The 20,264-nt window shown below is 41.2% G+C and overlaps 4 protein-coding genes across 6 annotated transcripts; 3 read left to right on the forward strand and 1 right to left on the reverse strand.

Annotated features, from left to right (window-relative positions):
• The first annotated feature begins 3,521 nt into the window (after positions 1–3,521).
• Positions 3,522–7,398, forward strand: LOC135618594 (large ribosomal subunit protein eL36x-like). Its single transcript, XM_065119604.1, has 4 exons — positions 3,522–3,613; positions 3,872–4,009; positions 4,837–5,036; positions 7,233–7,398. Exons 2-4 carry the CDS (start codon positions 3,908–3,910, stop codon positions 7,261–7,263), a joined length of 333 nt encoding a protein of 110 aa, XP_064975676.1. The 5' UTR covers positions 3,522–3,613; positions 3,872–3,907; the 3' UTR covers positions 7,264–7,398.
• Positions 7,399–8,643: 1,245 nt separating this feature from the next.
• Positions 8,644–10,183, reverse strand: LOC135618596 (dof zinc finger protein DOF5.1-like). Of its 3 annotated transcripts, none has more exons than XM_065119606.1 (3): positions 9,992–10,183; positions 9,091–9,858; positions 8,644–9,010 (listed from the first exon to the last, which is right to left on the reverse strand). In XM_065119606.1, exons 1-3 carry the CDS (start codon positions 10,040–10,042, stop codon positions 8,942–8,944), a joined length of 888 nt encoding a protein of 295 aa, XP_064975678.1. In that variant the 5' UTR covers positions 10,043–10,183; the 3' UTR covers positions 8,644–8,941. The 3 variants fall into 3 exon arrangements, with proteins under 3 accessions (XP_064975678.1, XP_064975680.1, XP_064975679.1); XM_065119608.1 differs by having other exon boundaries at positions 8,644–9,023; XM_065119607.1 differs by having other exon boundaries at positions 8,644–9,858.
• Positions 10,184–10,437: 254 nt separating this feature from the next.
• On the forward strand, positions 10,438–14,018 carry LOC135618595 (pentatricopeptide repeat-containing protein At3g24000, mitochondrial-like). Its single transcript, XM_065119605.1, has one exon. It carries the CDS (start codon positions 10,790–10,792, stop codon positions 13,601–13,603), a length of 2,814 nt encoding a protein of 937 aa, XP_064975677.1. The 5' UTR covers positions 10,438–10,789; the 3' UTR covers positions 13,604–14,018.
• An 869-nt stretch (positions 14,019–14,887) lies between these two features.
• On the forward strand, positions 14,888–19,145 carry LOC135585264 (ras-related protein RABE1c-like). The gene is made up of 8 exons (XM_065119613.1): positions 14,888–15,353; positions 17,698–17,770; positions 17,892–17,992; positions 18,111–18,176; positions 18,267–18,364; positions 18,473–18,535; positions 18,626–18,718; positions 18,802–19,145. Exons 1-8 carry the CDS (start codon positions 15,281–15,283, stop codon positions 18,883–18,885), a joined length of 651 nt encoding a protein of 216 aa, XP_064975685.1. The 5' UTR covers positions 14,888–15,280; the 3' UTR covers positions 18,886–19,145.
• The last annotated feature ends 1,119 nt before the right edge of the window (positions 19,146–20,264 follow it).

Here is a 20,264-nt window from a genome sequence, read left to right on the forward strand (position 1 = left end):
TGGACTAAATTGTGAATCCTAAAATTTAAATATGATTTATGAAAAATTTATATTAAATTAATTGAAAAAATAAAGGAATTTGTCACTTGTGCTTGTTATATTGTAAACACATATGCTTCTTTAATACATGGTTTCCATATTGTAATTTTTATGTTATCTAAACACTTATAATTAGAGGAAAAAGAAGAAAAATATTACCGAGCTAGAGTTTGTTGTCTTCTATATTGCATTAAAACACTTGAAGGTGGAGAACAACAAGAAGTAAAGTATAAATTATATGAAATACTAAGTATGACTTTTAAATCCATACATTTTGATCTTGATTTGTTTATGCATTGCTCGTTGCTAATTATTAAATATGAATTATATGAAATACTAAGTATGACTTTTAGATATGTCATATGATTTGTTTTTACTATATCATAGATATGATAATCATTGAACATTGTAACTCATATTATCACTCATACTCATAACATGATGCTAGAAGATTGTGATATATTTTTGATAGTTTAATAACAAGATGTTAGTATAAAGAACATCTTGCTTGTAATGTTGTGTAAAACTATGAGTTGATGTATATTGTTATAAAGGTTAAATGACTGATCATGTGGAAGAAAGCCTCCTACAAGTTTCATTTGCACTACATCATCGTTGGACTACAAAACCTCCTTCACCTTACACCATTGTTTGCTACTTCGTTTCTTTGCAAAAATGAGTAACTCTCTCTTTGTGGCAAAGGCAACTCTTTGACGGATCATGAGTGGCTTCCTTATATATATAATTGATGAGTGGCTTCCTCTTTCTCCTCTCCAGTTTTCTCCTACTCGTCAAGCATTTCTGGACCTCCACAGCCTCGTTCTCCCTCTTCCTCTTACCTGATTCCTCATCCCTTTTTTGCTTGCTTCTCTCATTCCCTCTTGTCATCCCCTTCCTTCTCTCCCCTCCCCTCCCCTCCCTCCTCTTCCTTCCCATCACCCATGACAATCCTTCTCCCATACGTTCTCCCTCCTCCCAATATATATATATATATATATATATATATATATATATATATATATATATATATATATATATATATATATATATATATATATATATATATATATTATGTTCTTCGATACTGTAATTTTATCGTTAGCCTTGTTTCTCTCCCATTTAATACATCTCTTGTTTAAACATAATGATTTGAATATGGAAACTTCCGAGATTCTGAACCTTCTAGCTTGTTTTAGCTATAAATCACTGCACTGATTTTTAATTTAGATAAAACTTATTTGATCTGAAAATAGACTCATGGACCTTTCTTCTGATACTAAGTTTAATAAATTTGGAGTCTAATTGTTCATCCAGATTTCTATTTTATTTATCCCTATAGATTCTGTAAAATATGGATCGTAACTTCTGATCTTTTGATACTGAATTTTGGAAATTCTGTTTTGTTTAAAACTTATTTTATTAGAAACCAGACTCATATATTTTTCTTTTGATACTTAGATCGAAAGATTTAGAGTCCAAACACTTGCCTAGTTATCTATTGAATCTGACCCTATAAATTCTGTAATATATATATATATATATATATATATATATATATATATATATATATATATTTGTTAGTGTCGAATGAATTTGTTACTGTCGAAAGTATAACAACTCTCCTATGATCATCTTAAGAAATTGACCAGCATAAGTCTCGCCATCTACCTTATGCACGTGGAAAGTATACAGTGAGCCGACAATTCCAAAGGAGGTGGGGCTCATTGGGTAGGAGGGCCATTTGAACCGCAAAGCGACCACCGTCCGAGATGATCATAGCTTTAGATGGGAGCACAACTCATGAGCTACGACGATGCTATGAAGGGATTTTGTTCTCGCTGCTCTGCCGTCTTCACTTGCAGCAATTCCCCTCTCTCGATCCATGGCATCCCTGTAGAAGTCGATGCATATCTTGGGAAAGATCGAACATGGATGACACAGTTGCCAGGTGATCGATGACAAGTAATTTCTACTCCGGCGTGTGCTCTTCCTCAAGCTCTAGCCGAACCCTCAGATCATGCTACCTATATCGGCCCCATGCAGCCGGCCATGTCCCGTGTGGTCCCTCGATGGCAACCAACGTGCACGAATGCATCGAGATAAGAAGAGGGAACAAAGCCGAAGAATCGCCACGGCACTAACGGACGACGCTCGCAAGTATCCGATGCGCCTCCCTCGCTCCCAACCACGAACACCCTTCGTAAGAGAAGAGAGGCAAAGAGACCGAAGGAATGTTAAGGCCATTATCGGCAACTGTTACTGGGTACAGATATGATTCCACCTTCCATCACTTGTCACCATCCTTTCCGAAGACCATCGAACAAAGACGTGAATCCAAAAACAGTCATTAACCTACTCTTAGTCGGTTTCAGCAGCAAGCCTTGAACGTTCTTGCCTCTTCTCTTTCTCCTGTTTCCTTGTCGAACTCTCTCTCCCTTCTCTCTTCTATTTGTGTCCGAGAAGCACTCGGAGCCCATCCAAAAGAAGTTTAAGAAGGGAGAGGAGATGAATCCCAAAGAAGGAGACACAAGTTCTGAGCCTTTGATCCCTCCTCCTTCTCTTCCCTCTGCGGAGCGTATGAACGAGGAAGAAGGCAAGATGGAACAGGAAGAAGAAAAACAAAGCAAACGTGATGATGGCTCTGCTGCCGCCGCCGCAGATAGCGATGATGATGATGGTTATCTGACACCGACGTCCCCGAGGCACAAAATTCCGGTGCCTCTCGAGTGCCCTGCGGCCCCCAGGAAGCCTCCTCCTATGCCGTACTTGAAGAGGAAGATGAGGAGTTCAGGCCAAGTTGACGCAGAGCGGGAGACTGGCTTCGACCACCTGAGTCGGGAGCTCGACGAATTTGCGCCGGTGGCTAAGAAGACTAAAGCAGAAGCTGCCGGTGCCAAGTGATGCTTGCTGTATGTGCGTTCTGTAGCTATGATATATACAAAGATTAAATTTTACTTCTCTCTCTCTCTCTCTCTCTCTCTCTCTCTCTCTCTCTCTCTCATGGATTAGAATTTGGACGACGATCAACCATTGTTCAGTTCTTTTCTATTCTATGGAGTTTTCTTGGGCAAGTAATGTGCTAAATAATAAAGAAGAGGCTTTAATTACTGCATTGGATTTTGGCAGTCCGAATGCACAAGTCAAAATTAATTGGTCAACATTTTGGTTCATTTTACCTCGGAATGCTTTAATGTATCATAATCTCTGCTAACCTTCGTCAGTATACGAGGAAATATTAATGCCTGATGCTATTTTCCAGTAACTCGTCAATATCTACCATTAAATGAATTGCACACATTTTAAATTGGCCCAATTTTGGCTCGGCTCGTTTTTATGAAAGCCCACGGACCGAACCCCAACCCAACTAAAAATCACAGCCGTCCATAACATGATAAGTTTGATCGAACGTCCACAGTCGCTGTAAGGTAATTTCGTAAATAAAGCTCACTTAAATCCCCTTTTTTGTGATTTCCTTATGACTTGCGATGTGGCCCTATTTATAGGGTCGCTCGTCTCCGCCGCCAAGGTTTTAGACGTCGTTGGCCGCTAGGGTTTCTTCCTCTCCGAGCCGGGGGTAAGACGCCATCGCTTTTGGATCACGTTTCCTCCTCTTTTGTTTTGGCGCGTATTTACTTTGCTGTCGCCTCATGCGTTTCTTGAATTCGTGATTGTTCTTTTGTGTGCACATTTGAATTGGATTTTTTCTGTTATTTTTCGACAGGGTTTTGATCTGTAAGTGCTTTGATCGATTGATCGTACGTGTTTTTAGATGCCGATCTTGTCGTTGCTAGATTATCTGGAACCTGATTAGTTTCTTTTCATTTGTTATTAGTGGGTAGCGGACGGTGTTCTCTCGCCGGGCTTTGAGATGGCCCCTCCTCAGCCGAACACCGGTCTCTTTGTTGGGCTCAACAAAGGGCACATCGTCACCAGGAGGGAGTTGCCCCCTCGTCCTTCCAGCAGAAAAGGGGTATGAATCTGAAGTCCCTGAGAGATGGAGGTTCTGATCTCTTGTTGACAGTCATTTCTGATATAGTTGTAAATTGCGGGTGTTTATGTTTTTTCCGTTCTTAGATGGTCTTTTTCGTAGATGGAATATTAACGATCAAGAAATTAATGCATGAAGAGGTTGAAGGGTAAGTTTTATATGAAGAGGAGTCAGTGATTGATCCATTCTGTTAGCTTACTTGGACAAGTTGTATAGAATTCTATGGCAACTAGTGACCTACATGGTGGTTTAGCAACTCTAGTTGGCAGGAGTTCTTTCTGGTGCGTTCTGTAGAGTCTTTCACAATATTGTTGAAGCATATGATGATGATATACTTCAGAGCAAGAGACTTTTATCATATTGTTAATGATCAACTCCATCTACATTTCTTGTCATTTGAAGTAGCACACAAGCACTGACATCTGTGATATAGAATTCTAATGTAGAGTATCCCTTGTGCTTCAAAAACTGTTCAAGAGGAACAGTGGGCTATGCCTCAAATTGATGAAATGGTTGTCTAATTAAACAGTTCATTCATTTGAGGTAGCCATTTAAGAGGAGTGAGTCCAAGATAAACATCAGTGGGCTATGCTCAATGAGGTAGCTAGGCTATTTCTTTAATTCAGAATTGTGGTTATTTTCTCTTCACTATATGTTGATTTTTTTAGGAGTCAGAGTTTCTGACAGTCTTCAGATTATATTCAAAGGAAGAAAGGCCAAAAAATTCTTTATTTTTTACATACACTTAAGTTTATATTTGCTTGAATTTTATGCTGCAAAACTGATCATTGTTGGACAATCATATGCAGAAAACTAGCAAGAGGGTGCATTTTGTTAGGAACTTGATCAGGGAAGTGGCTGGGTTTGCACCTTATGAGAAGAGGATTACGGAGCTGTTGAAAGTTGGAAAGGACAAGCGTGCACTGAAAGTTGCTAAGAGAAAGCTGGGTACACACAAGAGAGCCAAAAAGAAGAGAGAGGAGATGGCTAATGTTCTCCGGAAGATGAGGTAAGGGGCCTTTTTTTTTAAAATTTAAATCTACATGCTATTTATTTCTTTTTGATGATAACTAAATGTAACATGAGCTATCTGTTCTTAAATTAAATATAATTAATCATGCCCAGAAGAGTGCTGGTTATTAGAATAGGGCAACAAATAAAATCAGAGAATTTTGTTATAATGATTTTATCGAAATTATTAGTGATTAATTGAGTTAAGTTTGATGATTAATTGAGTTTTGTGATTTTTTTTTATGTTTTTTCTGTCCATTCCAATTGTATTTCACATCATGGACATCTGTCCCTTTGTTGTTTGATACATTATCAGACTTCAACAACACTTGGAAATTCTAGAAGAGCATCTTAATTTTAATGCTGTTTTTTTTTTCTCTGCATTTTTTTCAGACACAACTGGTCTAAATTTAGCTATTGCTGCTTATTCATAATGTTGTAATGAACTGCAAGATGAGGCATGTAGCCCAATGAGCTAAGTAGAATTGGGTGCATGACTCTTTTTGCTTCATCACAAAATTGTTGTTGATTTGCATGTAAAGAGTAACCAAATAAGGCTGTTATATCTTGTTAAAAAATGCAGCATTGAGTTAAGTGAGCATAACTATCCAATAAATTTTGTATTTTGGGATGGATAGTTGGTTCTTTTGGGAGGATAGATGATTATGGTTGGTGTATGAAAATTTTAATTGTCAGCTAGGTAAATGGCCTTTGATTGCCATTTCATATGTTCATTAGCAGTATGAAGGATGGTAAACACATTTCTGGTGTAGACTTGGCTAGGTTTTGAATGGCTAGTGATTGTACTTGGAAGATTAAATTTGTAAGGTCGCTAAGGCCTCTTATATTCGAGGGATTGTTACAGGCTAGCTGCTCAATGTGATGTTTGGATCAGAATTATGCAGTTTCCTTGCTTATCTCCCCTAATTGTGACAGCCTCCACTCACTTCCCTTCATCCTTGTGTTCCTGTTTTTATTTTCATCATGTCCCCTTTTCTTCTCTGTATCAGTTGCTTCCATACTTTACAAGCTGATGGAACTTGGTGCCTTTCTCATTGTTGCTGAACTCTAGCACAAGCTAAGCTCATTGAGCTAAGATTGAGTTAACTCTTATAGGGCGAATAATTAGGATTTAAGCCTCTATGGAGTTTTGGTATGGTAGCTTTCTTGGGAGCCTAATTTGGTCGACCAGCACCTCAAGTTGAATGCTCGCGGAAAATGTTAGCTGATAACATGTTAAGCAGGGTAGCATTTCTGACTCCACTTACTCTATTGGAGCTTCACCTGTATGCATTGATGGCCTGATACCTATTTGTTTTTGTAGGAAATTTTCCAATTTTGATCTTTACCTTCAAATCTTTTATCACTGTCTTATAAAAAATTTTGCTCATTTGTTAAGTTTTTAAGCTGTAATATTTTCATATCTAACTGTCGCAGAATAACTGATTGCTATTAGGTTAGAAAAAACTTATTCCAGTTCTTGTAATGTAAGCTAACTTTAGTTAAAAAGTTTTCAAGGTTTTTGTTGATTTTGATAAGTCCAGAAGATTGTGATATATTTTGGCATGATTCTTTTAACATATAACTAAACATACTGATCTATCATGAACTGCACTTGCACTCATGCAATATAATTTTTGTTACCCTTGTTGAAGTTGAGGCTCAATTCGGAATGAGATATTCAGTTTGTTGATGTTACAATCTTTTCCAGAGGAACATTTTGCTGCATAATCCATCACAGCTCTGTTGATATAATATTTAATGTGCTACTTATTTCTGAAAAATCTCAATACTACCCTTTATATGAAACTATATTGTTTCTCTCTTGTCCTAAATGATCATTGTGAAGTTGACCAAAACAGCAACCTTTGAACATTAGGATGATCTATGACAGTCTTTATTTATGGATGTACATAGATTTTACTGCCCCTGATAGTAGTTTTGGGGCCATATCAAACATCAACAAGCATAAGTTGTTAAAAAGTAGATATCTGTTTAAATTTTTTGTATAAAGTAGCAGCAGTTCCTAAATGTGACTTTTTATCTTTTTGGTTATCATTCTTTGGATAGCAACCTCCGTCCCTTGGACCACTTCTTTTGTAGATAAAGAGTCCAAAATTTAATTCAACTTAACATGATTACAATAATATTATCCCTCATCTTTTAATTTCTCATGTGGTTTTTCCATGTGCAGGTCTGCTGGAGTGAGCGAAAAGAAGAAATGATGATACCCCCTGCAAAGCCTTAACTTTGTCATCATGCAATTAGATTTTATATTTGATGTTTCAGCACGATGGAATGTTGACCTGCAGAAATGTTGGCGATTGGAATCAAGGCTGGTTTGTGTCTGTTCTCTTTTAGTATTTTTTTAATGTGATCAGATAAAACCTTCTGCCAAATCTTCTTTACACATTATGATGCATTGGAAGCTGCTTGCCTTGTCGTCTTAATCAAATGTTGAACTTACTTTTATCTCGTGTTACTCTAGTAATTATTAGTGGCATGTTATTTTTAAAATACTATTACTAGCGAGAATGTTCTGTCGGCTTAATCAAATTATTTAACTGAGTGTGTTGCTCTAGTAATTATTAGTGGAATGTTATTTTTAAAATCCTATTACTACATGTTTCTATTGGCAACTGTGCGACAATGTAAAATAACAGATTCGATGGTCTGTAGTCTATCTTTGAAATGGTGTTGGTCAATCGTCAAACCGTGCGTTATCGGATTGTACTCGGACTCTTTTTTGTTTTTACCTTGTAAGGTGCGTGTTTCATCTGTTTGAGCTCAACCAGAATCACTGTCTCCTTTAAAGTGGATAATTAAAAAGCAGCGACCATAAGCTGCCTCTCCTAAAAAGCTTCCCATCTCCTCCCTTGAGATTCATATTGGCAAATCGTTAGTATCTTTATCTTTTCTTTTCTATTTGGTTCGAGCTGTAAAGGATTATGCAATCTACACAACATCTGAACTATCTTCCATTTTTATTGGCGGTTCAAGGGCTTAATAGATAGATAGAGTGGAACGATAATGGTGCTCTTCCTCCCACTTCTTTTTTTTTTTTTGGTCTTAGGTGGATCGCACAACATCTCATAGGTGGAGTCGACTACTGTCTTGATGTTTAACCCCGAGCTCAACTTTTCTCTTTCAGCGATGCCTGTTGTCAACTGGAACACTGAAAGAGGTTGTTGAAGCTTTCATGATGCTTATTTTGTGAATGAATTATGATACTATTTGAGATCATATCACCATAATAAAAGTTGCATGTCAAATGGGTTGTGTTGTTTCCTCTCAAAGCTCACACTTGCTCTTTCTATGTGCTCGTCATGATACTCTGCAGTACAAAAAAATCTCTCTCTCTCTAGTTGCATGGAAGTTACATAAACATGTGTGCACTAACTACTAGAGTGTGCTCATAACCAAGAAAGAACAATTACCTAGTTCATTAGATTCGATGCAAGCCTAATGTCTAAATGATCTGACGACACCTACCCAGATAAACTGGCTCCTCTACTCGTCTCTCACACGACGACGACGACCTTCTTTTGGGATGTGCATTCACTGTATACCGAATGTCAAAAGAATAGATCTGCAGCAGCCAAAACTAAAGAAAGCAAATCAAACTAGAATTTCATGGGGAGTTGGGATTCCCGATGGCGTAGATAGATTCCAGTAAATTTTGGAGGGACAGAAGTCCAAAAAAGATGCCGTAACAGTCAAAGAATAGGCTCCAAAGTTCTAGAAAAGATAAAGGAAACCTCGTCATGCATCATGACCGAGTTCTTTGTTTGCATGCCATTGAGGATATTGGTAGTCTTCCAACACTTGAGCAGCCATCGTTTGAGATTCCAGTAATAAGCAAGTTTCCTCGTTTACATCAAGGAAAGATGCATGGAATAGTGATCATGTTCTTCTTCCTTGATTACTCCAGTTGTTCCTTCTCCAACCCATGGCAAAAGTAGGGTTCCAACGCTTAGGTTACATCCTGTAAAAGCTCGGCTCAGGTCATGACCTGAAAACTACGAGATGTTCTTAGTCGAGGAGCTGAATACCGATAGCTGTGTCGCCCAACCTCCGCTGTTGGTGCTGCCGCCTTCACCACCACCACCACTCCAGTATTGCTCAGTTCCGAGAAGATCTGAACACTGCCTTGGCAAACGTAGCCCGTGGGAGTTGTCTTCTATCTTCGCCGAAACTACGCCTTCTCCGTTGAGACGGTACGCGGGCGGCTCTGGTCGTGGCTCTAGTCCTCCCAGGAAAGGGAATTGCTGGATCTGTGGTTTCCTCCACCGCTCGAGCCCGACACCCAGGCTGCTCCTTCCTACCTGATACCCTGCCGGATCGACGAGAGTGTGCATGGCGGAGAAGAAGGGTCGCTCGGCGTTACCACCGCCCGCGGCGGTGGAGGATGAGGATGAGGTACCAGCCCGACGGTCAGCGGTGGAGGTAGTGGCGGTTGATTTGGAGGAGCTTCCCGAGGATTTGTTCCGCTTGTTGCGACGGCAGGCTCCGCCCACAGGGACGTTTCGGAGGGCGCCGCCTCGGGTCCAGTAGCGTCGACAGGTCTTGCAGAAGTGGCGGGGCTGCGAGAGGGAATAGTTATTGAAGTAGCAGAACTTGGTGTCGCTGGAGTCGCACCGCGGGCACTTGTGCGGCTGCTCGGGATGTGGGATCTTCGCGAGGAGAGCTCGTTCTGCCATGGAGATAGGCCTGGCCGACCCTGCAGCCGCCACACCAGCTTCTGTTCCCTGCGCTTCCAACCTCGGGAAGAGCTGAGAAGCCTCGCTGCCTCCGCCTGCAGCGGCCAGACACTGAAAGCTCTGTAGCCAAACGTGCCATAGAGTGAGAGAAAAATAAGGAAAAGAACGCGATTATCTCCTTCTTTTCGATGAAGAAGCCAAAGTAATCTTAAGCTTACAAGGAAGAGAAGAAGAGTAAGGTAGTAACACACACCTGGTTCCGTTCAGGTGGATCCAGATAGGTTGGGACAGAGGAGAAAACCATCTTCTTTTCTTTCCAGTAATCTTTCTCGAAGACGAAAGGATGTGAAAGGAGGTGGAGAATCAAATATCCACAAGTGGTGGCAAAGAGAGGAATGGAGTAGGAAGAAGGATTCGTTTCTTTTCTTCCATGGTGTCTTTATACGGTAGGGTTAATGGCTGAACGATGGGGTTGGAGAGAGAGAGAGAGAGAGTTGCTTGGTCTCTAAGGATCTCATTGCTGACGAGGGGAGCACTAGTATGGCGAGGCTACATGGAAAAGCCGAGAGATCCACGTGACTGCGAGCCTCGGCCCAAATTAGCATCCGGCCCAACGATGTCAAGAAAGCCGGACCGTAATCCTATTGTTCATTCCGGTTTTAGTGGGCTTTAATTTAGGCCCATTACATTTCCATAACGTCCAAGAGGGCTTCCGTTATAATATGACCTTCTCCGCCATCTTCGTTTCCTCTCGTTTCTTCATGAGCAGCGGGCGCACTACATCACAGCCGACGATCTGGCAAAGTGGCCCGAGAGGACTGCTTCCCTCCGCCGCCTCCCCGCCCGAAGATTCTCCACTTCCAGCCCGTTGGCGGAACCCGCCTCCAATGGCACCCGCGCCCTCGCCGGCCACCCGAACGCCGATATCTCCCTCTTCCTGCGGCTCGGATTCGCCCCCGTCACCGGCTCCGTCGCCGGTAGAGCAATACATTGCTTCTCTCTCAGGCGCTGTCTTAGCCTCGGCCTGTTCCACTGCAACACTCTCATCCACATGTGTTTTCAACACGGTAACGCCGTGGGGGCGCTCTATCTGTTCGACCGTTTGCCTGAGAGAAATTGTTCGTCGTGGAATACTGCTATTTCAGGCTGCATCCGTGTCAGCTTGTTCGCCAAAGCTGTTGAGTTGTTCGGGCGGATGAGAGACGATGGCGTCATGCCCAATGGGTTTGTGCTCGCCAGCCTTTTGACCGCTTGCAACCGGTGGACGAACATGGTCAATCGAGGTTTCGAGATTCATGGTTTTGCATTGAAACTTGGGTTGGCGACCGATCTATATGTTGGAACTTCTCTGCTGCATATGTATGGCAGTCGTGGAATGGTGTTTGATGCTCGTAGATTTTTCAGGGATATGCCTGAGAGGAATGTCGTGTCATGGACTGCTTTGATGGTGGGCTTTTCAGCTAATGGGTACCCTGAGGAAACCGTGAGGGCTTATTGTGAAATGAGACTGGAAGGCGTGGTATGCAATCAGAACTCTTTTGCGACAGTGATTAGTTCTTGCGGATTGCTCGAGGACAAGAAGGTGAGCCTTCAAGTCATAGGACATGCTGTGGTTTGTGGATTTGAGACTGAAGTTTCAGTGGCAAATGCTCTGATTACACTATTCGGAAACCTGGGAAGAAGAGAGGATGCTGAAAATTTATTTCAACGGATGACAGAACGAGACACGATAACATGGAATTCTATGATAACACTGTACTTGCATGAGGGAGCCTGTGAAGAACCTTTGCAGTTGTTTTCTGATATGCGCCACCATGAATTGGTGCCTGATTCCACGACTGTGTCCAGTCTGATCTCAGCTTGTGCTTGTTTGGAATACTTGAATTGGGGAAGAGGTATTCATGCTCTAAGCATCAGAAATGGTCTCAGCCTATTTGTTTCTGTGAATAATACTCTTATCAATATGTACTCGATGTCAGGTAAGCATAAAGCTGCCGAATTATTATTCTGTCACATGCCACAAAGGGACCTAATTTCCTGGAATACAATGATCTCTGCCTATGCTCAGAGTGGGCTATCGTTTGATGCACTGAGGCTTTTAAGCTATTTGCTTCGGGAAAACAAAGAAACAAATCATGTGACATTTGCTACTGCAGTTGCTGCATGCGCAAGTCCTGAATCCTTCTTGGTCGGCAAGATGATTCATGCACTCATAATTCTTCTAGGACTTAAAGAAAATTTGGTGGTCGGTAATGCTTTAATAACCATGTACAGCAAGTGCAAGGCTATGAGAGAAGCTCTGTGGGTTTTGCAGGCATTGCCCAATTATGATTTGGTTACATATAACACACTTATCGGAGGACATGTAGAGAACGAAGAACAAAGGGAGGCAATGCAAGTGTTCAACCAGATGAGAAAAGCTGGGGTTAGGGCAAACTATATCACCATAGTCAATATCCTGGGGGCATTTTCAGATCCTCGTGATCTGATGAAGTACGGAAAGCCGGTTCATGCTCATGCACTGTCAACCGGATTAGAATCTGATGAGTTTGTTAAGAACTCACTTCTTACGATGTATGCAAAGTGTGGTGATCTTGATTCTAGCATATATATATTTGATGGATTAGAAAGCAAGACTGCGGTTTCGTGGAATGCTATGATTGCGTCCAAAGCTCACCATGGTCAAGGAGAGGATGCTTTTAAGCTCTTCATGGAAATGCGACATGCTGGAAACGAACTTGATCAGTTCAGCCTGTCAGGGGGCCTCGCAGCTAGTGCAAGCTTGGCATCGGTAGAGGAAGGGCAGCAATTACATGCTGTAGCTATCAAACTTGGATTTGACTCAAACCTTCACGTGATCAATGCAACAATGGATATGTATGGAAAATGTGGTAAGATGGATGATGTGTCAAAGATAATTCCTGTGCCAATGAAGCGGTCGCAGCAATCATGGAATATCATCATATCAGTGTATGCTAGACATGGTTGTTTTGATAAAGCTGAGGATACTTTCAGAGATATGTTAGAAATTGGATGCAGACCTGATTATGTTACCTTTGTTTCCCTCCTATCTGCATGTAATCATGCAGGATTGGTGGACAAGGGTTTTGCTTATTACAAGTCAATGACCTCGGAGTATGGTATCTCCCCGGGTACAGAACATTGTGTCTGTATGGTCGATCTGCTAGGACGTTCAGGAAGACTTGTCGAAGCTGTGCAGTTTATCGAGGACATGACCGTTGCTCCAAACGATCTCATATGGCGCAGCTTGTTATCTTCGAGTAGGATTCACAGAAATCTTGATGTTGGCAGTAAAGCTGCTGAGCGTCTTCTTGAACTGGACCCGTTGGATGATTCGGCTTATGTACTTCTATCGAATGTATGTGCCACCAATGGGAAGTGGGAAGATGTTGACAGATTGAGAAGGAAGATGGAGTCGATCAATTTGAAAAAAAGACCAGCTTGCAGTTGGATTAAGGTGAAGAATCAGGTTAGTGCATTCGGCATCGGGGACAGGACTCACCCACGAGCAAATCAAATATATGCAAAGTTGGATGAGATTTTGCAACTGATCAAGAAATTGGGTTATGTTGCTGACACTTCCTTTGCACTTCATGACACCGATGAAGAACAGAAGGAACATAACCTCTGGAACCACAGTGAAAAACTTGCCCTGGCTTTTGGGTTGATGGACCTGCCGCAAGGATCTACAGTGAGGGTCTTTAAGAATCTTCGAGTTTGTGGGGATTGTCATTTGGTGTATAAATTGGTCAGCCGTGCTGTTGGACGAGAGATTGTACTGAGGGATCCCTATAGGTTTCACCATTTTAGAGATGGAGAGTGCTCCTGCTCAGATTACTGGTAGCAATCACCTGAGATCAAACAGGAACTTGATCGTGAGCATGTCAGTAGAACCCAAACGGGGAACAGATATATAAAGGGACAATGACAGTTTCTTGATGTAAAATGACACAGAACCGAATATAAGAGGAGGAGCTGCACAAATTGCACTGCAGTTTTGCAATCTCTGGTACATCATCGACGACGCAAAGGATAGTTAATGACAAGAGATTCTTTGCTTGATAATTAATGAATTGTTCAGTTTGACCCGACAAATCATTGTATTGTGCATATATTCTCAATTATCTTCATGTTCTTTAACACATTGTCAAATTTAAAGATGCTCGGAGGTCATTATTAGGATTATATGGTCTATTACATTCCTGTAATACAGTTGTTGGGATCAAATCAAGTTTAGCAGCCAAACACTCTGACGATCACCTCTGATGTTGTCGTAGAACTACAAGTTGTGCACGTGGCATGAAGGCAGACACGGTGGTGCTCTTCGGCGATCAATCTCCGGCGTGAGCGAGCGACGGACCGTCGTCACTCGCTCACACCGTTTGTTTGCTCGATGGTTCGTCTTACTCAAATTGACGATGAAGCAATATGTGATGACAACATGATCAAATATTTCATGAAGCACCTTACGACGATGATGAAGTTAAATCAGCTAAGAAACATCCAACATGAGACCCTATGTGCTCAACAATCCATCAAATGTTACGAGTGTCTTAACTCTACTCCATATGTCGAAAAATAACGGGGGTTTAATAATATGAGGATCGACCATCAACATCTTATCCTCGATCAATCGACATTTATCCGATACATTACCTCCATCTAGTTGACACATAGCCTTCACCTAGTCGACACATCATGATATTACAATAGGGAAGACGATTTAGCTCCATGTAGAAAATTGAAACTAGCGGTTCCGATTTTGATTCGGACCATCGATTTCATAATTTTAATTTTTATAATTATTAATTTTTTTTAATTTTTAATTTTAAAAATAAAAAAATTTGACGACCAAACCATTTGAATCGGATCGAAATCACTAGTTCCAATTTTATTCCCAAATCGATTCTTATCGAATTGATTCCAATTTTTAATGTCGATCGAAGAATCGAAACTGTCGATTTTGGAATCGTCGCCTATCTCGTTCTCATATTGGCAAATGTGGATGGATTCGTGCCGACCTCCTCCGTTAAATTAGTACGGAATAAATTGACCACACTTTTCCTGCCCGCCGCCTCCGAGCATTCTCGTGGGTCCCACATTTTTCACAGGAAGCTTGGCTTAGTCGACGATGGGTAGTAAGCGAAGGTAAGGAACTGAGAGAGCGATAACATAACGTGGTACGGTTGACTCTTCCGATACCTCCTCTTTCTCCTATCTCGACGGCCGACCCCACGGCCACAGGGAGAGCGAGAGAGAGAGAGAGAGAGAGAGACACCTCCCCTTCTGCGTCTCCCAATCGACACTCTTCGGTCTCTCCATCTCAAAGCCTTCTACTTCCTCTTCGAATAGAGGATTCTCCTAAGCTTTTCTCCTCTTTCCACTCACTGCTTCCTTTTCACGATTAGTTTCCTCGATTATTCCGTCTCGGCCGGTTGGGTTGTTATCTGCTTCCTCAGGAGGAAGGGAGGGAAGGGGGATCTGCTGCGGTGGTGAAGGGTTAGGGTTTCTTGACTTCTTGATGGCCGTTCCACCTGCTAGAGCACGGGCCGATCACGATTACCTCATCAAGCTTCTTCTGATCGGCGACAGCGGTAAGGGTTTCATTGCCCTCTCATTCCGACGAATCTTAGCGATTGAAGTTCTTCTTGATTTGTGGAATACTAGATTTGATGTTTCGGTATGTTTGGAACGAATCGTCGTAAAAGGGTTTTCTAGGGATCTACCGGAGGTTACGGATCGGTAGCCATTTGAGATAAACATGTCTTACTTGGGAAATTCGTTTACTTGTGTCAAATACAATAAGGGAGCTAGATCTTGTTGGATCGTATACTTTTGACTGGCGCAGTGCACTAGGTTTCTTGTGGTATGGTATCCCAAGTCAATCATTTGATGCTCCATCCTACGTTCCAATGCGTCACCTTTCTTCTACTATTTCTTAAGAGAAAGATAATCGATTTTTTTTTCTTTTTGCCTTTTCTTTCTCCGGTAGGATGCTTTGTCGTCGAGTTTGTTGTATAACCTGCAAACCTTTTTTATGATCAAGAAAGTATGGTAAATTGATCTATTTATGTTTTGACGCGAGATGCTTATTATTGTGGATATTCTAGACATGCCAACAGATTTGAAGCAGCTTCCAATCTTTCTGGTAGCTTGTAATTCTTGATGTTATGTTTTTGTTTCCCACGTTTGGTATTGGATGAGTTTTCAGACTTACTATATTAGACGTATCTTTTGGTCTACAGCATGAAAGCCATGATGATCTTCTTCTTTCTTGTTGGCTGGTATATGTCCAATATGCAAGTACCAAGGACCTTGGATGTTGGAAGTTTGGGTGCTCATGACTGATGCATGAGAGATGTGACCAGAATCTTGAAACCCATAGGTGGTCGATGAGACTTGGATATATATAGATCTTTTTGCTGGTGCTACCCTTTCTATCTATTCCTTACTGAAAGAAAAATAGGATCTACAATGATAATTTTGATGAAGATGGTGTAAAATTCGGTAAAGATTAGAGTAATTGTGGTAAATTTACTATGCTGAATCAATTTTCATATTCTACTTATTCAAATCCTGAAAGTTAAATAAGTCTCTCTGTTGTCATGTAAATATGTTGTTATGATCATTCCCTTGTTAAAAGATTGTATATTTGAGCAATGCATTGTAACTTCTCCAAACATTATGTTCAATTATGCTTTTTCGTGTGACATTTTATATGCTTCAATTGAGGAGATGGGATTAGGAAGAAGTTGTAAAGTTTATTTGACGCAAGGAGCAAATTTATACAGTGGTTGAAAGGGCCATCATTGCAAGAGGTGTTTGGACATCTTGGATCTACTGTTCAACAAAGAGATTATTGTTGAAAATATTGCTTCTTCAGTTAAAATAGGTTAACTAAAGTGTAGATCAGTCTGAAGTAGTTAAAAGTATTATATGATATCTGGGGGGGCCTTTTTGAAATTGATGGAAGAGAGAATGTTGAGATGGATGCGCAAACTTGCAAAAAAGGATGGAACTAGAATTTGTATATTTTATTGAACAATTAGGGATAATATTGATCATGGTTGGAATGAGTGAAAACTGTTTCAGGCGGTTTGGGCATGCTCAAGGGGAACTTAAAAGTTTCGTCAAAACTAATACACATTATTGGTGCCCCAATTGAGGTAAAAAAAAATCGAGATTCTTGATTTAGCAAGTTACGTTGAAACTTTTTGATGGTCTGTTGTACTTGTCTGAGTGGTATCCTAAACCGGTATAAGTTAGAGCTTCTTGTTAGTCGTTCTGGTTGTTTAATGAGGGCCATTTTAAAGTTGTAGCCTGGAAAGGCACCTGAAGGCTGAAATCTTGGTTCATCGGTTTGACTACAACTGAAGAGGTCTCTTAGGGCTGAAGGAGATTACGAGGACTTTTCTTGGCACGTAAGATATGCTTCCAAGCGTTTGTCACTGTCTAATATGATAAAATGATTAAAACATTAATGCAATGTGAAGTCTGAACAGATTTTTATTTTTATTTTTTATGCTATTAGAGATCTGGTAAGGTTAAATAATGTTGATTACACTCTACTCATTTCTCCAGAGAAGGACCAGGTGACCTAATATACAGAATTTTTTGACCATTTGGATTAATGTTATTCTGTGTAGTAATGCCCACTGGTTGTTTTAAGATCTCTGCTGATACTTTAGGTAGTTGTAACGATTTATTTACTTAACACCCAGTTGTTATTGCATGCTCTAAATTCATTCAGTTAACTGATTGTAACTATTTTTGCACTAAATTTTCCATTATCTAAGATAAAGAATGAAAATGAGAAAATATGCAATCATATCTAGCGAAGTGCATTCTTACCAACTGACATTGAAATAAAAGAAAGTTCTTACAAGAGTTTGTCTTTGAGATGTTTATGGGTAGCTTTGACATGAACTTCTTCTCTAGGTGTTGGGAAGAGTTGCCTCCTTTTGCGTTTCTCTGATGGCTCCTTCACGACAAGTTTCATTACTACTATCGGGTGGGTTATGTTTCAAGCACTGTAGATTATTTTTCATATTCTTATTGACATTTACTAGTGTTGTTATTGCCCAATACTCGCAAGTTTTAGCTCTGATTGCAATATCCTGGACTGTACACAGTATTGATTTTAAGATGAGGACTATTGAGCTGGATGGCAAACGGATTAAATTGCAAATTTGGGATACTGCTGGTCAGGAACGATTTCGAACTATAACAACTGGTAATTCTTTTTGTTCTTTTCGTTTGAACTTGGTATTTTACCGCGTGAATCTTTTGATATAGGTTTGTTTTCTTACAAGTTTTGCTGGAGTAACTTTCCTATTTTTCTTTTGTTGCAGCTTACTATCGAGGTGCCATGGGTATCTTGCTTGTTTATGACGTCACTGATGAGTCATCTTTTAACAGTAATCACCTTCTACGCTTTATCTATATAGCTTAGTGTTTACGTAATTTTTGTTCTGATCCCCATGGTGTCGGGTTCTCACGACATGCAGACATAAGGAATTGGATCCGCAACATTGAACAACATGCTTCTGACAATGTCAACAAGATTCTTGTCGGTAACAAGGCTGACATGGATGAGAGCAAACGGGTATGTTTCCCTGGTCCATCTTAGCTGGTGTTGTGTATATTTTTTCTCCCAGTTGTTCTGGTCGGTCAGGCCCCTGCCAACAAGATGTTTAAACTTGTGCTTTTACAGACTGTGCCGACTGCAAAGGGACAAGCACTTGCTGATGAATATGGAGTCAAGTTTTTCGAAACGGTGAGTAGTAATATTTCATGCTTGCTTTGACTTGTATGATTCTGTGGTGGTTTCTACTTTCTACTCCGTATTAACTTATGTATTTTCCAGAGTGCAAAGACAAATCTAAATGTGGAACAGGTCTTCTTTTCAATAGCTGGAGATATCAAGCAAAGACTTGCGGAAAGCAATAACAAACCTGAGGTAGAAAGAGTTATTTGTGATGTTATAATAGAAATGTACCTACCCTTGGTAGGGAGGGAGCTTAATTAATTCGTTGGTATCAGGATCGGACAATCAAGATTAACAAACCAGACCAAGCAGCCGCTGAAGGTACTGCAGCACCGAGATCAGCATGCTGTGGATCCTGAGACAATGATGGGATCGGATGTAGGTAACTGACGGCAACTGATTTGCTTGTCAGATATAGGTAACTGACGGGGTGGGTGGGTGCTTGTAATTTTAATCCTCATAATATTTGTTCATTTATGGACACCATATTTGATCGAAGGTCTTGTGGGTTTAATCTCGAGCGATATTGTTTACTGCTTGTTCATCTTTTGTTGCACCCTTGCAACATGGAAAAGCCTGAAGATGGCGGACAGTAGCAAAATTTGTCTCAATTTGGTGCCTTAATAATCTTTTTTTTTACCAAGAACCAACGTGTGATATTTGTACACAAATATCACAAGAGTACAAAGGTTTTTTCCTCCATATAAAATGCAAAATGTTTGTGCTCCTGTGGTCTCTCAACTATCTTTGGCACCGCTAACAGGAACACGCCTGCCAAGGCCTCAAGTATCTTTGACATGTGACGCAACTTACAAAACCATGGTAGATCAGTTCAAATAATTCACCATGGGAATGTCATCTGCAAGCTTCGTGTCATCCTCCAGAGGCAGCATGTTCAAGTCCACAAGCATGCCTCTTCGATCGCGGGGCGTCTTCTCATCAACGCCACCCACGCACGACTCCTTCTATCCGACGGCTAACTCGAGTCCGCAGATGGAGCACTCGTGGACTCTGGGCTTGGCAGCCCCGACTTGCGTTTGACCATGGCCGTCCCCGACCGGCCTCGGCTTCTTGTGTTTCGCTCGGTGGCCTCCGAGCGCTTGGAAGGAAGGGAACCGGCGTCTGCATGTCTTGCACTCGAACACCCGTCCCGACGGCGGCTGCGCCATGTGTTCTTTCTCTTCGACTCGGCCACCGCCGCCTCCTCGTGATAGAAGCATCAACACATGGGCCAACTTGAGGCTGTCCATCTCTCCTCCTCCTCCTCCTCCTCCAAGTCTATTCCTCTTCATGTCTCCTACCCTGCGGAACCAAATGAAGCTTTCTTTCTTCTTTTCCGACAAGTAAAGTAGCTAGAAGTTGTTGCCGACCACGGAGTGGAGCAAGTGATGAGATAAGGAGGTGCCGGAGACTGATGCTCGTATATATAGGTGTCCATTGCTTGGATAAGCTGGTCTTTGGGTGACCTTGTTGACACGTAAACGGCATCCGGTGACGATGAAGGGATTGGGTTCTTTTGCCTGAAGAACGATAAGTGGCCTTCTTATCCTGTCGTGGATTCGGAAGAAAACCAAGTGCTCTACTTATCCTCAGACAACATAAAAGTTCGATGAGAATAAGTCAGCAGCAGCAGAACTGCACCGTCGATGACTTCTTTAAGAAGGAAGTGGGGGAGTGTACACATGAAGGATTTGGGTATCGGACGAAACTTACCGAGTATAAAGGCTTGTTGATAAGT

The sequence above is a fragment of the Musa acuminata genome, chromosome BXJ2-8 (assembly GCF_036884655.1).
Source record: "Musa acuminata AAA Group cultivar baxijiao chromosome BXJ2-8, Cavendish_Baxijiao_AAA, whole genome shotgun sequence".
Lineage (NCBI taxonomy): Eukaryota > Viridiplantae > Streptophyta > Magnoliopsida > Zingiberales > Musaceae > Musa > Musa acuminata.